Source organism: Microcaecilia unicolor, chromosome 4, assembly GCF_901765095.1.
Source record: "Microcaecilia unicolor chromosome 4, aMicUni1.1, whole genome shotgun sequence".
NCBI lineage: Eukaryota > Metazoa > Chordata > Amphibia > Gymnophiona > Siphonopidae > Microcaecilia > Microcaecilia unicolor.
The window spans coordinates 20,311,500-20,327,995 of record NC_044034.1 but is presented as its reverse complement, the minus strand read 5'-3'; the positions used below and the strand labels follow the sequence as shown (position 1 = coordinate 20,327,995).

Here is a 16,496-nt window from a genome sequence, read left to right as displayed (position 1 = left end):
AAAGATAAACACAAGGGCTTTCTAATGGCAGAAAAATCTTTGACTATGGTAAATAATAATTCAAATGAAAGTACTTGGATTTTGGATTCGGGGAGCACATGCCATTTAACCAATTGTAAAGATTTCAAATGAAAGTACTTGGATTTTGGATTCGGGGAGCACATGCCATTTAACCAATTGTAAAGATTTCTTTCAGGAAATGTGTCCAGAGGAAGGTATTCTTAAAACTGCAAACGCAGGGACTGCTAAGATCCAAGCAAAAGGTATTGGATTCTTAAAATGCAAAGTGTCTAATGAAGTTAAAGAAATTCCTGTAAGTGATGTCTTGTATATTCCCCAAGCAGTTTGCAATATGCTTAGTGTATCTACATTAGATAAGAAGGGATTTGTGATTCATTTTGAAAACAGTAAGTGCACAATCTCTAAAAATGATGAAGTGTATGCTGAAGCTTTTATGCATAATGATGTTTATAAGCTGAACATTTCAGGTGAAGCCTCACATATGGCGCAAGTAAGGAAGAATGATGGTAAATGTAGTCTGGAAATCTGGCACCGCCGCCTGGGACATCGTGATTCTAAGGTGATCCAGGATCTTTACAGTAAGCAACTGGCCACCGGCATTCAGATAAGTGCAGATGCTGGCAAAATTGAGAAATGCATAGACTGTGTTACTCAAAAAGGTGTGAGACCCTCATTTCCTGCATACACAGGAAATAGGAGTAATAAAGTGCTGGACTTAATACACAGTGACTTATGTGGACCGTTTAATATCCCATCATTGGGAAATAACAGATTTGTGCTAATATTCTTGGATGATTTCTCTAGATACTGTGTGGCCTATTTGCTGAAAGAGAAAAGTCAAGTCACAGACATGCTGAAGAAATACGTAGCCATGGTGAGCAATAAATTTGAAAGAAAACCAAAGGTTCTTCAGACCGACAATGGTGGTGAGTTCACTTCACAAAGCATGCGCACATTTCTAGAACAAGAAGGCATTCAACATATCACAACAGTAGCTTATACACCAGAGCAAAATTCTGTTGCAGAGAGAAAATTTAGGTCAATTGTGGAAATGACCAGATGTATGCTGTCAGATAGCAATCTCCCTAAAAGACTATGGGGGGAAGCCATTCTCACAGCAGTGTACCTACAAAATAGAATGCCAACTAAAGGCGCTGAGCGCACACCACATGAGACATGGCATGGTAGGAAGCCAAACCTGTCACACATAAGAACATTTGGAAGTACAGCATATGCTCATGTACCAAAGCAAAGAAGGCATAAGCTGGATTCCACAACAGAAAGGGGCATTTTAGTTGGCTATACTCCAGGACACAAAGGATATAGAATTTTGAATCTGAAAACTGGCATTGTTGGCATAAGACATGTTACATATTTTGATGAAAACAAAAGGGTTGATAAAGGCTGGATTATCCCAGATGAGCCTTATCATCCAGAATATGAAACTAGAACCATAATAGACATGCCAGTGTATATAAATGCCATACCAAGGCAGATGTCTGAAAGCAACTCATCTGTATCTAACGAGGAACAGGCAGAGGAAGCAGACACAGAAAGGATCATTGAAGAAGACAGTACAGTTGGAGAAGGGGAATCAATTGGAGAAGAACTCTCAGATTTAGAGGATGCGGAAAGGTCAGACCAACCTGTTGTCAGACGCTCATCCAGGGAAAACAAAGGTGTTCCACCCCCAAGACTGTCTTACCTAACAAAGTCAGCAGAAGCTCAAGAGCCCTTAACATGGGATGAGATTGAGAAAATGCCAGCAGAAGAAGCTGCTGAATGGCATAAAGCTGCACAAGAAGAAATTGATGCATTGGATAAAAATAATACTTGGATTCTTACAAAATTACCTCCTGGCAAGAAAGCTATAGGATGCAAATGGGTATTCAAGTTAAAAAGGAATGCACAAGGAAAAGTGGAAAGGTATAAAGCCAGATTAGTGGCAAAGGGATATCTTCAAAAATATGGAGAAGATTTTGATGAAGTGTTTGCACCTGTAGTGAAACACACGACAATCAGAACACTTCTGAGCATTGCAGTCTCAAAAGGCATGCAAGTCAACCACATTGATGTGAAAACAGCATTTCTTCACGGAGATATAACTGAAGACTTGTACATGGAACAGCCAACAGGTTTCATAAATACAAAACAAAGACAGCTAGTGTGTAAATTAAACAAAGGTCTTTATGGATTAAAGCAAAGTGCAAAATGTTGGAATGAAAAATTGCATGAAATATTGACAAATTTAGGATTTAAGCAAGGTGAAGCAGATAAATGCTTGTACACTAGGTGCACAAATGGACAATATGCATACATTTTAGCTTTTGTTGATGATCTGCTCATTGCAAGCAAAAGTGAACAAGAGTACAAGGACATTGTAAAATGTTTAAACCTCAATGTTGAGATAAAAGAACTTGGTAATGTGTCATACTATCTTGGTATAGAAATTGAGAAACAAAATGATGGTTCTTATCTTCTAAGCCAGAAGCAGAAAATAAATGAGCTTATTGAAAGTTTAGGTATGCAAGATGCCCAAGTTGTAAGCACTCCCATGATCACTGATTTTCTGAAGGATGAAACAGTAAGAGAACCTTTACCAGATAACATCCAATATAGATCAGCCATAGGTAAGCTTTTATATCTAGCTACCACATACAGGGCTGATATAGCAAATGCAGTAGGAATTTTGAGCAGAAGGGTCAGCTCACCTACCAAATCAGATTGGACTGCAGTTAAAAGGATGGTAAGGTATTTAAAGGGTACCATTGATTGTAAATTAAAGATTTCAGCCAATAGTAATCCAAAACTAATATGTTACTGTGATTCAGATTGGGCAGGGGATCATTCTGATTATAAATCCACAAGTGGATATGTGTTTATGTATGGAAATGTACAAATTTCATGGGCCAGTCATAAACAAAGTATTGTGAGTTTGTCTTCTACAGAAGCTGAATACGTGGCCGTATCGGAAGCGTGCAGAGAACTGATGTGGATTGAAAAACTTTTGCTGGATTTTGGTATAGCTGAAAAGAGACCAATCCAGATAATGGAAGATAATCAGAGCTGCATCCGACTGTCACAGAATGACAAGGTTCAGTCACGCACCAAGCACATCGCAACGAAATACCACAACGTGCGAGAGTTGGCGAAAGAAGGGGTCATCAGTCTACACTATTGTCACACCAGTGAGATGACAGCTGACATCATGACCAAACCGTTACCCAGAGAACATTTTGTGAATCTGCGTATAAAGCTTGGACTTTGTATGAATAAATAATTGCATGACAGTTATGCATGAGAAGGGGTTTGTTGGAATGTATTGTATTTTTACATGCATTGCCTGTCACCTATTATTTCTCTGTGATTACTCTGTGACCTCTGATGTGAATTACTTAGAGAGGTCACACAGCTATGCAACTTCCTGTGGGGGTAGATGCAGCACATGAAGCACATGGAGCACATGGAGCTCATGATCTCTCCTAACCTGAGAGGATCTATGGTGGTGTGAGCATCCATTACCATCTAAGCACATGGAAGGAGCTGATAATACAAATGTATAGTAATATGTATATATAAGCCTGTCTGATTATAATCTAACTACAAACTGTGAGTAAACAGATGTTTTGTTACTTCAACTTTAAAGTGACTCAGCAGTGAATTATTCAGGGGTGAATGAGAGAGAGATGAAGAAAGAAATTAACATTTCTAAAGCTGAAGCTGTGTGTACTAAAATCTGCTAATTATTTACTACAAATAATCCAACAATAATCACCCTCATAACCACACCATTCACATCAGAGCCCCTACCTATTCACCTCACAGAAGGTACTCCATGAACCTCAAATTTTCCTCCTCTTTATAAATTCTTCTCACTCAGCCACTTAGATTTAAATATTTTTATTGAAATTTCAGCAAAGTACAAAAATCAAATTCCCGCCCTCTACCCCAACAAGGCTTTCAACCCACTTCTATTCCCCACTCTCTCCCTTCCCATAGAGCAAACTTATCTGTCCTTCCCCTCCCAAAATGAACACCTAAATGTAAAATATCTGTGTTCTTATTGCCTCCCGCTAATCAGTAATACCCTTCCCTTCTCTACGATTTACTTTTTTTTTTTGTTGTTACATTTGTACCCCGTGCTTTCCCACTCATGGCAGGCTCAATGCGGCTTACATGGGGCAATGGAGGGTTAAGTGACTTGCCCAGAGTCACACCAATGTGGCCGCGCAGGCTTCTGCTTCTGTGAGTCTGACGTCCTGCACGTATGTGCAGGACGTCAGACTCACAGAAACAGAAGCCTGCGCAGCCTTCTACATGGAATGTTGCTAGTGGAATAGGAACATTCCATGTAGAATCTCCAATAGTAGCAACATTCCATGTAGAAGTCGGCCCTTGCAGATCACCAATGTGGCCGTGCAGGCTTCTGCTTCTGTGAGTCTGACGTCCAGGATGTCAGACTCACAGAAACAGAAGCCTGCGCAGCCTTCTACATGGAATGTTGCTAGTGGAATAGCAACATTCCATGTAGAATCTCCAATAGTAGCAACATTCCATGTAGAATCTCCAATAGTATCTATTTTATTTTTGTTACATTTGTACCCTGCGCTTTCCCACTCATGGCAGGCTCAATGCGGCTTACATGGGGCAATGGAGGGTTAAGAGACTTGCCCAGAGTCACAAGGAGCTGCCTGTGCCTGAAGTGGGAATCAAACTCAGTTCCCCAGGACCAAAGTCCACCACCCTAACCACTAGGCCACTCCTCCACTCCAGACTATATTTATCCTCCATTAGTCTAATCCTATCCTCATCCCTATCCTCTTCCAGTACCCCCACCCACCCACCCACCCCTAATTGAGAATAGAAATGTAACATCAGTCTATAGGAAGCTACAGATGTAATTCATTAAGCACTAAGCTGCGAGCCTCACTCAGCCATTTAATTATCCTCAGATTTCATCCACCTAACCAAGTCATGCACTTGACGGGGGTCATCTACCTCTCATTCACCTCAAATCTCATCTAACCATTTCTTTCATCAACAGAGATTTCAGAATAATCTATTTTAAACAGGTATTTTAACCTCAGACTGAAAAGTGAACAAGGATGAAATGCTCTTTAAAGAGGTATTGAACCAAGGGTCAGAATTCAGCTTTGGACAAAGAAGGACAAACCTCCTCAAGGGCAGCCTGATAGTGTTGCGCTAGTATTTCCTTTGCACAGAGATTGAATTTCCGACAACTTCTAGAAAGGAAAATAATCCACATCTCAAGAATAAATGTCCATAAAAAGGCCTTGGTAGAGTTGATGGTTGGTCAAAAGTCCCTTAATGCTTCCTGCAGAAGATTATATATACGTTATTTTTAAAGAATAATGTTGTTTTATTCTCAAGTTGAAGGAAATTAAATCGTTTCTTCTAAACTATGGTCAAACAGACTTGCAGGCTTTTTATACTTTTATCACTTCCCTAAATGTAAAAAGTTTAATCAGCAAGTCAGCTTATGCTGCCCCGGCAGGCCAGGGCTACTACAGAGGCAAAGCTCACAAGGGAAGAGGGGAAATAGTGCATAAGAATAGCCATACTGGGTCAGACCAATGGTCCATCTAGCCCAGTATCCTGTTTCCAACAGTAGCCAATTCAGGCCACAAATACCTGGCAGAAACCCAAATAGTAGCAACATTCCTTGCTACCAATCTCAGGGCAAGCAGTGACTTCCCCCATGTCTGTCTCAATAGTAGACTGTGGACTTTTCCTTCAGGAAGTTGTTCAAACCTTTTTTAAAGCAATCTATCAAAGTATCCCTTATGCCAGTCTCAGAGTCCATGCCACCACATCCCAAGGGGAGCTGTGGACAGTGGCCCCCTAAGACAGAGAAGAACCAAAAGAAGCAGAAAGAAAGTTCCAGATAAATCTGACAAACTTCCAAAAATGTCTATTGTAGTAACATCTGTCATCTAATGCAAGGGTTCTCAACTTTCAATCCTTGGGACATACCTAGCCAGTGAGGTTTTTAAGCTATCCACATTTGTTACGTTCCTCACCTGGTTCCAGGCCTGCGCGGCTGAGTCGCCGGCGAAGCGCGGTCCGGCAGAGATAGCCGGCTATCTTGGTGGTGTTTCTCCAGGATAGGTCAGCCATCTTGGGATGGGCATCTCAGCTTATGGCGGCCATCTTGGGGTTGGCCAGCTGCAGGAAGGAAGCCCGTTTTTGGGCGTTGTGCTTCTCTGCTGATGGGGACAGCCATCTTGGATCAGCTGCACATGCTTGAGACTGATTCCTACACTATTTAAAGCCCTGCCTCCAGTCCTTCGTTGCTTCGGCCTCAATTGTTCTGAGGAGTTGCTGTCAGAGTGCTGTTCGCCGACTTTCTTCTGTTCCTGTTTTCCTGTGTGTCGGACCTTGGCTAGTTTTCTCGGATCACGCTTGTTTGCTGCCTGCCTTGACCCTGGACTGTTTTGACTATTCTTTGCCTGTCGGAGTACTGGTTCTGGACTGTGTCTGTTCCCTGCCAGCCTGGTCAGCGGCTGTGCGACCCCGCCAGTTCCAGAAGTCCTGGTGGCCACCTGCAGCTGGGAGCTCAACTCCCGGTGAACAGTGGTCGCTTCCTAGGTGAAGCTAGGGGTTGTCTGGCTGCCGAGTGCAGTGTCACTCCATCTCTGCCGTGCTCAGTCGGGGCACAGGGGCTCACTACTACCGGGTCATAACAACATTGAATATGCGTGAGGTAAATTAGCATCTACTACATCCATTCTATGCAAATCTATTTGATGCATATTGACTAGCTGAAAACCTGACTAGCTAGTTGTGTCCTGAGGACTGGGTTGTGAACCCCTGCTCTAATGCAACACAAAAGCACTTTATTTATTTGGATTTAGCTCATGGTGAATTATATTGAGGTACATTTAGTATTCCCCTGTTCCCAGAGGGCTTGCCAACTAGGTTTGTATCTGAGACAATAAAGGGTTAGGTGATTTGCCCAAGATCACAAGGAGCAGCAGCAGGATTTGAACCAGGCTTCCCTGGTTGTCAATCCAATGTTCTAACCACTAGGCTACTCTTCCACTCTAATGCTTCAGAAACATTCCCTGTAGCCACCTCTGAAGTAGAAACACTTCTGCCTCTTATTGGTGTCTTTTGTGTATGGCAGCTGAGCTTGCACAGAGGTGAGAGGTGAAGACAGTGTGATTACCATAGGTTCCTCAGATGAGATTTGATATTACTTGACATCCTCACCTGCAGTCGGACTTTAGCAGTATCCAGCGGGAAGGTGAACAGATCAGCTATGCAAGCTGCTGCCCCAGCCCCTACGAATTTCACAGCGGCAGTTGGAGGAACATCAGTGGGCCTCAGTCCCACCATTTTTCCACGCTGATATGTTCAGCCACAGTCCAGGGAAGCAGAAGTCCTGTTCAAGTTATGGCAGACAAGCAGTAGACTTTCTAGTGAAAGCGAGAAAGAAAACCTCAGTGTTAATCTTTTAGTCCTCTCTGAGCTGCCACCTTAAGGTAAAATGTCATTTTCTCTGTAAGGAGCAGTGGACATGGGGAGGGGGGATTTTCAAATAGCCCAACTGATTGCAAACTACCTTATGCTAATTCTCAAACAGGTACTTCCCACATTGTTTGTCTTTGAAAATTAGCCACCATAAAGTAGGTGCAAAAATGGTGACATACTTTGCACTGCTTATTTGTGTGGCTGCCTAAGTAGGGGCAAGATAGGGTGCAGATTTTGAGAAATCATATTTGCAAATTCTGTTTTCCTCCCTTGATCTAAACATACCCATGAGAGCTCGTCTTTTTCCTGTAACACAAAACGGGCTTTATGGAAACCCACACGCATTTGTAGCTATACTAAGGAAGGGCATGTTTCAGTCCAAGCAAATGGCTTTGAAAAGAGTCCTCAGAAGGATGTTGTCCCTTCCCATTTCCTCCTTAGTTTTTTGCAAAACATGTTTGTTCTCAACAGACTCTTAGCTTGTGAAATGTAAAGAGAGGAGTTAAAGTCCCTGCTAAGGACCCCTTTTACCAAGTGGCGGTACATGGGGCCTTGTGATGGCATCAGCTCACAGGTTTGGCGCATGCCAAGGCCCTCTTGTACTGCCACCAGATAAAAGGGTTTTTTAAAGGAAAGAAATGGCCATGTGGTAAGTTGAACACTTGCTGTGTATCCTATTTAGGAGGCGGTAAGGGCTCCCGTGGTAGCCCAACAGGGGGTACGGAGTACTGACACCTCTTCCATTGCCTGCTAAAATTGACCCATGGTCCCCAAGTTTTAATGAAAGAGGTCAGGCTCAGATTCTGTGACTTGTTGCAGGGGGCCTGGCTATTGTGGGGTGGTTCCCTCAGTGATCACCCCACCCCTGAAGGGTGGCCTGGCATTGAGTACCGGCACCTTTTTCGCTATAAAAAAATACACTGCTGAAGGACCAAGATGGGTGGTACAGTTGAAATAAATAAATGGGTGGCAAAACTCAAGGCAAGTTTTTTGTACAGCTAAACAAGATATAAGGAAGTGATCTAAGTTACAGTCAGTGGCGTAGCTAGGGGGGGGGGGCACCAGGGGAGCAGCCGCTCCACCAAACGGACTTCTGCTGGCGCCTATTGTTTTCTCAATGTGTTGCATTGAAAACATGTGCCGACGGAAGTCCGCTCTCGCGCCGCTTTCGCTCTCCCCGCGCCTTCAACCTGGCTCCCCTTCTGGTTACAGTGTGTGTTGCAAGCTTGTCCAGGTGCAGAATGAGTGTATAGTCAGTCAACCTAAGTATTAAAAGCTTGGGAGAAGAGCTGAGCCAAGCTTTTTACATTTACAATATTACAGTATTTATATATACAATCTTGAAGCATCACCCCCACTGGAAGCAAGGCAGTTCGAGGACTCCCACACAGCTTAGAAGGAACAGTGGTTCTGATGGTTCTCTGAGTTTCTGTGGCTGTCAGGACAGAGAGGCTGATGTGCAAACCTTACCGTGGTTGCAACATTTGCTTTAGACTGGTTGGAGCCTGTCAAAAGCAAAGGTTATGTAGTATCTAATGCACAAAGGGGTTTTGAGTAGCTTTAACTGTGAGCTGTAGCAGCTACTGAGAATCCCATGCAAATGTATTACAACAAGCTCTTAACATGCTAGATTTTATGCCAGGTCAAGAGCTGTCAGAGAGGAGCCCTCTTCATCCACGCTGGCAACTCTGGGGCTGACCCCCGTCCAGTTCACTTCTCCCCTCCTTCCGGTGCTCTGCTGACCTTTGTTCAGATTCAGCTTCACGCACCCGAGCCCCTGCTGCCGTCCAAACTGGCTACACAGGTCCCCCCACTGCCACAGGAGCTCCGAAGTTTTGTTTTTTTGTTTGTGAGCGCAGGGGCACTCTCCCCCCTCTCCTTCCCCTCCCCTCACCCCCGGTGTCCTGGAAACAACTGTTCTGTGCATGTGCTAGGCACTTCCAGGGGCCAATGCACAAAGGTCGCCATTAAATTTCTGTGCAGCTCATGTGCATGAGCTTTGTGCATCGGTCGCTGTTTGCGACTGGGTAAGTTCTCCGGCGGTTTCCATATTTAACGTTGACCTCTGTGCATCGGCTCCTTACTGTTTTGTTTAGATTGCAGCCCCTTAGAACCTGCTGCCCTAGGTGACCACCTAGTCTTACCTAATGGTTGGACCAGCCCTGATAATGGAAAGCTTTCTAGAGATTTAAATTTCATAAACTTATTTCTGTCTAAGCATGAGAAGTGGTGCAAATAGTACTCCTGGCTTGGGTTGAGTCCAGAGAAGGTACAGATGTAAGCTCTGTAGAAAATAAAAAAGATAAATTTAAATGATTTAAAAAAATTTATATTTGAGAAAGTTACCTGATTTTGAGCAGATTCAAAAGCTTTTGTCTCGCTCTAGAAAATATTTGTTCATAACTCTGTTTTTGTACATTTTCAGAGCATGTAACACAACAGTCCTTAGTTGGAACATAATCAGACAAACCTGCAATAAAAAATCAAAAGGCTGTGAATGTTATTCTTCCCAGGAAAGCGCTTCAAGGTACACAGAACTGCAGCATCTCTGGTAGGTTGCTCCATGGATGTCAGGATTAATTGGTCATCAGAAACTTGAAGCCCTCTTCTTAAACAGTACAGTTTAGGGGGTGAAGTACTGTGCATGACAGAGGAATGGGACTTGGGTGTGATTGTATGTGTTGATCCTAAGATGGCCAAACAGGTAGAAAACAGGACAGCAAAAACCAGAAGGATGCTTGGGTGCATAGAGAGAGGAATGGCAAGTCTGGAGCGTACCGCGGGTGGGGGCGGTCCATCCCGGGTGCACTCTGCAGGAGGGGTACAGGGAGCAGCTGTGCGGCTGTTTGCTCTGCCGGTTCCCTGCTCCCTCTGATGTTACTTCCTGTTCCAGAGCAGAGGGAGCAGGGAATCGGTGGAGCCAACAATGTATACTTTGGATGAAAAGCAGGAGAGGGGAGATATGATAGAGATGTTTTAAATACGTCTATGGCATGAATGCATAGGAGGTGAGTCAATTGAAAGGAAGCTCTGGAATGACGGGGCACAGGATGAAGGTGAACGGGGACTCCCAGTGGAAGTGGTGGAGATGAAAACTGTAACTGAATTCAAGAAAGCTTGGGACAAGTACATGGGCTCTATAAGGGAGTGATACTGCCAACTACTGCCAACTCCAGACTTCGCGCCTTCTGTCTCGCTGCACCCTACGCCTGGAATAAACTTCCTGAGCCCCTACGTCTTGCCCCATCCTTGGCCACCTTTAAATCTAGACTGAAAGCCCACCTCTTTAACATTGCTTTTGACTCGTAACCACTCGCCTCCACCTACCCTCCTCTCTTCCTTCCCGTTCACATTAATTGATTTGATTTGCTACTTTATTTATTTTTTGTCTATTAGATTGTAAGCTTTTTGAGCAGGGACTGTCTTTCTTCTATGTTTGTGCAGCGCTGCGTATGCCTTGTAGCGCTATAGAAATGCTAAATAGTAGTAGTAGTAGATGGTTTGGATGGGCAGATTGGATAGTAATGTTCTATGTTTCAAACCTATGCTGAGGATCACTGTTAATGATAGAAAAGATTTACCACATTTCCTATGCTTTTCAGAGTAGAGAGAGTGTATTGTAGACATGAGTGATGGTAGGTTTAGTTACATAGAAATGGAGGAGTAGCCTAGCAATTAGAGCAGTGGACTTTTAGAACTAGGGAAGCCAGGGCTCAAACCCCACAGATGCCCCTTGTGACCTCGGGCAAGTTACATCGCCATCCAGGTACAAACCTGGAACCTCATTTCCATTAACAAGTTAGACACTTACTGGGAAATTCTAGAAATGGTGCCCAAAGCTAGACGCTAGTTCTGTGTCCAGGTTTCAGCACAGAAACATGTTCCAACAGATGCAAGATGCTGAAACGGCAGACTGGTGCAGGAATACACTTATGCGCCCGGTTATAGGATAGTGCCTAAGTGTATTCATGTGCAACTGCAAAGGGGGTGTTCCCACAGGAGGGGAATGGGTGGGTCAGGGGTGTTCCAGAAAATTGCATGCAGTATTATAGAATACTGTGGATGCCGCTGTAGAGATGCACGGGAACGGGGTTAGTGGGAATCCCATGGTTCCCGCAGGGATCCCCTCCAGCTCTATGGGATCTTGCCAGGTACTTGTGACCTGGATTGGCCACAGTTGGAAACAGGATGCTAGGGCTTGATGGACCTTCGATCTGTCCCAGTATGGCAACACTTATGTACTTAGGTGGCACTTCCTATTTCACGTGTCCTTGTAGAATAGCTCGTTGGCATTCTGCTAGCACTTTTGCAAGAAAGTATAAATTATGTGTGTAAGTCCTAGTGTTCTATACATTTACTCACATAAGGGGCATGAAGCTTATAGAACTGCCCTTTAATTAGTGAATAATGGGGTCTGTGTTATATCAAATGTTAGTAAATGGGACCCTTAGAATGTGAACCCTTTGGGGACAGGAGAATAGCTACTGTACCAGTGTGAGCTAAATCCAAAACAACACCCCCCTCCCAATTTAGTAAATTTCATTAAAATATGGTAACCTCAAAGTTTTACTAGTCATTTGGTCTTAGAGAAAAGTCAATCCTTCACTAGCTGTGGTACCTTTATTTGATCCCAACATGAAGGCTATCCCGAAATGACACTGTGTGTGTGAACCTTTAAGGCCACAGCTGTTCCTTCCTCAAATTGCTATCCAATGTCAACTTTGGGTTGTGCCAAACAAAACCACCACAACCTGCAAATCCAAAGAATCCAGTGGGCAACAAACAAACAGTACATTTCCAGAAATGCAACTCAATCCTATGCCGCATTGCTTCTGTGCTCCACTTAGAGGTAAAAGGGAGGGAGGAGGGGAGGATCTTGGAGAATAGAAAAGAATGGATCTATTTTTTGGCATTTGTCAGGTACTTGTGAACCAGACTGGCCACTGCCAGAGACAGGAAAGTGGGTCGATTGATCTTGCTTTGACTCAACATGGCTTGTCTTCCATTCTTAAGGACACAGCACAGCAGACGCAGCCTCCCATCTAACATTACACACGGCACCTAGACACTGAGGCCCTCATGATCAAAAGCAAACTCTGGCGCTAGAGGCTGTTAACGCCATACTAGCGCCAGAGTTTGCAGCCGACCCATGATCAGAGCCCTCGAACGCCTGAAACAGCGCACTCGAGGGCTCTCAGCGCAAGTAGCATGCAAATGCATGCTAAACAGGGCTTCTAGCGCAATTAGCTTGCAAATGCATGCTAATTGGCGCTTAAACGCATTCATCCCCAATGATCAGCGACCAGCGCGCCAAAGATTGGGTCGCTGGCTGCAGCAAAATCAACGCCAGCTCCGAGCTGGCGTTAGATTTTGCTGATCATTGGGGAGGAATGGTGAGCCCTGTCCAGCATGCAGGCCCCCCTTCCCCCCCCCAAGGCAAACGCGAACGGGGGGCTGGAGGTCCGGAGGACCTCCGGTCCCCCCGACGATCCCCCCCCATGTTCACGGAGGGCTGGAGATCCGGTGGGTCTCCAGCCCCCGAAACCCCCAGAAATCGTTGATTGGCCGCCTCCGACCAAAGGATCTTTTCCAACTGTGATCCATCGACGGGGGGGGGGGGGGGGGACTGGAGGTCCGGTGGACCTCCAGCCCACCCCAAATCCTCCCCCCAGCGTTGTCCTTAGATTCCCTGGTGTGCTGTGGTGTCGTGCCGGCTCCCCTCCCGGCCCCCCTCCTGGCCCCCCTACCTTTTGTTGGAGGAGGGACGCAGCCTGCCTGCCTCCCTCCTCTTCCAGTCAGTCGACGCCCAAAATGGCGGCGCCCAGCACCGCCCACTGTATCCTGGGATGCACTGGGCGGGGCTACAGACCATGTAAGGGAGCGATTCCCTTACATGGTCTCTAGCCCCGCCCAGCACATCCCAGGATGCAATTGGCAGGGCTGGGCGCCGCCATTTTGGGCGTCGACTGACTGGAAGAGGAGGGAGGCAGGCAGGCTGCGTCCCTCCTCCAACAAAAGGTAGGGGGCCAGCGCTATTTTTAGGGCGCTGTTTGGAACAGCGCAGGGCTTTTGATCATCTGCCCATGAAAGACTGGGACGTGGTTCTAGGAAACTCTGCATCAGAACTGGTGAATCTGATCTAACTTGCTAGTCTACCAGGAAAATGGACTATAAATGTCTCATTCAGAGCCAGGCATGGTCGGCTAAGACTACGCAGCATTGCTATTGCCAAGTACACTCAAAACACATCTGAGAGTGCCCAGGCCTTACAGGAACACACACAGCTGTAGCAAAGACAGCAACTTGCCCTGACGTCCCATTAATAGTGCATTACCTTGTCTGACATCAAGTGATCCAGGGTGGTTACTAAGAAAGGCAGACTCTTGTTTGTTCTCTTTTACTTTGCTGACACTTTGGTTACTTGATTCCAGAGCTGATGACCTTCACTTTTAAGGAGTGTCTGTCGCACAGTTCAGCCATGTCCAAACAAACAGGCTTAGCAGCCACCATTCTGACTAAACACACACAGCAGCTCATTTGGGGGTGGTCCTTTTACTAAGCTGCGGTAAATAGGGCCCTTGCGCAGGTGGCGGGGGGCCATTTTTGCCGCGCTCTGTGGCCCTTTTTACTGCAGTGGGTAAAAAAGGCTGGAAATAGCCATGGCCACGCAGAAAGATTGTTGTTACCGTGTGGTCATACGAGGAGGAGCACTTACCCCCCACTCACTGGGGTGGCAGTAAGGGCTCCCGTGCTAACTCAGCGATAACCGTTTAGTGTAACTGCCACGTTAGAAAATAGTGCCCTATTTTCATTAGCACGGGAAATGGCACACGCTAGGGCTGGAACTTTTGCCGATGCCTGTGTTGGGCTGCTGGAAGCGCCATATTGGCACGCAGCAACCCGCGTTGGGCTTACCACCGCTTTGTAAAATGGCTCCTTGGGGCGCTCAGATCCTGATCCTACTCCCCCCTGCAGTTTCAGCTGTGATTACTAGTTGCCTCCTGTGTGCATTCATAGTTTCGGCACAACTTCGTAAGCCTGCCCTAGAGACCCCCGTAATAAATCACTGACACGATATAAAATCCCAAGGGAGAGACAAAAAAAAAAAAAAAATAAATAAATATATATATATATATATATATATATATATATACTGACTGACAAAAGTCAATCCCAAAAATAAAATATATATATGGTATATCAGGTGCTTGAAGAAGATTCGCTAATGTTAATACTTTACCAAGAAGGGGTACAAAAGAGAGTTCAGTATCATAGGCTGTACCTACAATTTCAGTGAGACTAGCGGCAAAGCGGCTCACTTAAAAGCGCTATACGTCATGGATACTCTCTGAGAATGTACCCCTTAATTTATTAATAAATCCAGATGTTTTTTATTTTATCTTTAGCTTAACTTCTGTATATGAAATAGTGCAGACGACAACAAAAGAATGTTCAATAGGCATCCATATACAAAAAGGACTCTAATCCAAAAGAAAGAAGCCTATCTCAATACAGGCTTAATTCAGTCCATGTAAATATTCATACACTTAACAAAAGCACCGGAATAAGGAGCAAACAGGAGCGAACTTATCTTGATTCAGTAGATCGCTATTGCACTGAATGTTCCAAATGCCCAACAGGAATCCCTGATTCAAAACTCTTCCTCAGGGACACCAATGTTGGATTACTACTACTACTACTATTTAGCATTTCTATAGCACTACAAACTACTACTACTACTACTATTTAGCATTTCTATAGCGCTACAAAGCGTACGCAGCGCTGCACAAACATAGAAGAAAGACAGTCCCTGCTCAAAGAGCTTACAATCTAGTAGACAACAGACTCCCCATTTTAAGATTCCCCATAGCCAGTTGACTTTTCAGGATATTCACAATGAAAAACCTTGAGATACAAGTGTTTTTTGTGGATATCCTGAAATGCAGACTAGGCTACGAACAAGCTCCTGTGATCACAGACTCTGACATTGAAATACAAATTCAGCAGAAACTTGAGCAGCAGGAAGTGCCAAAGAGATGAAAGAGAAAGCATGCCAAAACAGCACAGGAAAGTTTTCCAAATTTTACATTCGATAATTAACAGTTCTAGACACATCTATGTTTATTAGCTCCTGACATACCAACTTTCTGTGGTATAACCAAAGCAGTTTATGTATCGGTACTTTCTCTCTCCCTAGTAGGCTCACAATCTAAGAGTTAAGTGACTTGCCCAGGGTCACAAGGATCCACATTGGGTATTGAACCCTGCCACCCCTAGTTCTTAGTCCTCTGCTCTAACCATTAGGCTACTCCTCCACTCTAAGCAAGCACTGGCAGTAAATCACTTAGATATATCATTAGTTTAATATTCAGATATTATGCTTAGTTCTCAAAACATGGCTAACTGAACAAAGCACAAGCAATCTCAGATATAGAAAGCAATGCTCTCTGCAGAAGCACTTCATGTCCAGGACTGAGAACATCTGTTGGCCTTTTGAAGGATCTATAGCAGTCCCTATGCATCTTTTACCATTACCTGCAGATACAGAATGGCCAGTGCTATCCTTCCTCACTTTCAATCCTCTGCAATGTTATTGTAGAAGGTGCGTCACCTCAGACACTAGACTGCTCCAAACGCTTCTCCCTCTTGGCTGCTGACAGAGTGCCTTGCCAAACTTTATTTATACCCTTGTCAGAGTGGAACTTAATCCGTGCAGCAGTCAGGAGCAGTCCCTGTGACCCACAGGGTTCTCCCCAGAACAATGTACCGGTCAGGCAATGATCCACTAAGCTGGAAGACAGAAGGGTCATCTGACCCCTAAGTGCTGACGTGAGGGGTACCGGCCTCCCTGCACCCTACACCCTACACATGGCTGAGAGTCAGATAGACGGGGGAGTGGGAGAGGAGGGAGAAAGAGAGAGAAGGGATGGGGTGGGGTGTGGAAGAGACAGAGAAAGGGAGAAAGAAACAGAAAGAGATGA

At 44.8% G+C, this 16,496-nt stretch overlaps 1 protein-coding gene across 1 annotated transcript in view; it reads right to left on the bottom strand.

Annotated features, from left to right (window-relative positions):
• Positions 1-16,175, bottom strand: part of LOC115468364 (mitochondrial uncoupling protein 2-like) — a 31,518-nt gene extending 15,343 nt beyond the window's left edge. The window contains exons 1-3 of the mRNA XM_030200011.1: positions 16,051-16,175; positions 9,862-9,985; positions 7,255-7,460 (exon numbers count right to left, since the gene is read on the bottom strand). Of these exons, the coding sequence (XP_030055871.1) occupies positions 7,255-7,380 (126 nt within the window). The 5' untranslated portion in view covers positions 7,381-7,460; positions 9,862-9,985; positions 16,051-16,175. The remainder of the gene's footprint in view (positions 1-7,254; positions 7,461-9,861; positions 9,986-16,050) is intronic.
• Positions 16,176-16,496: the final 321 nt, after the last annotated feature.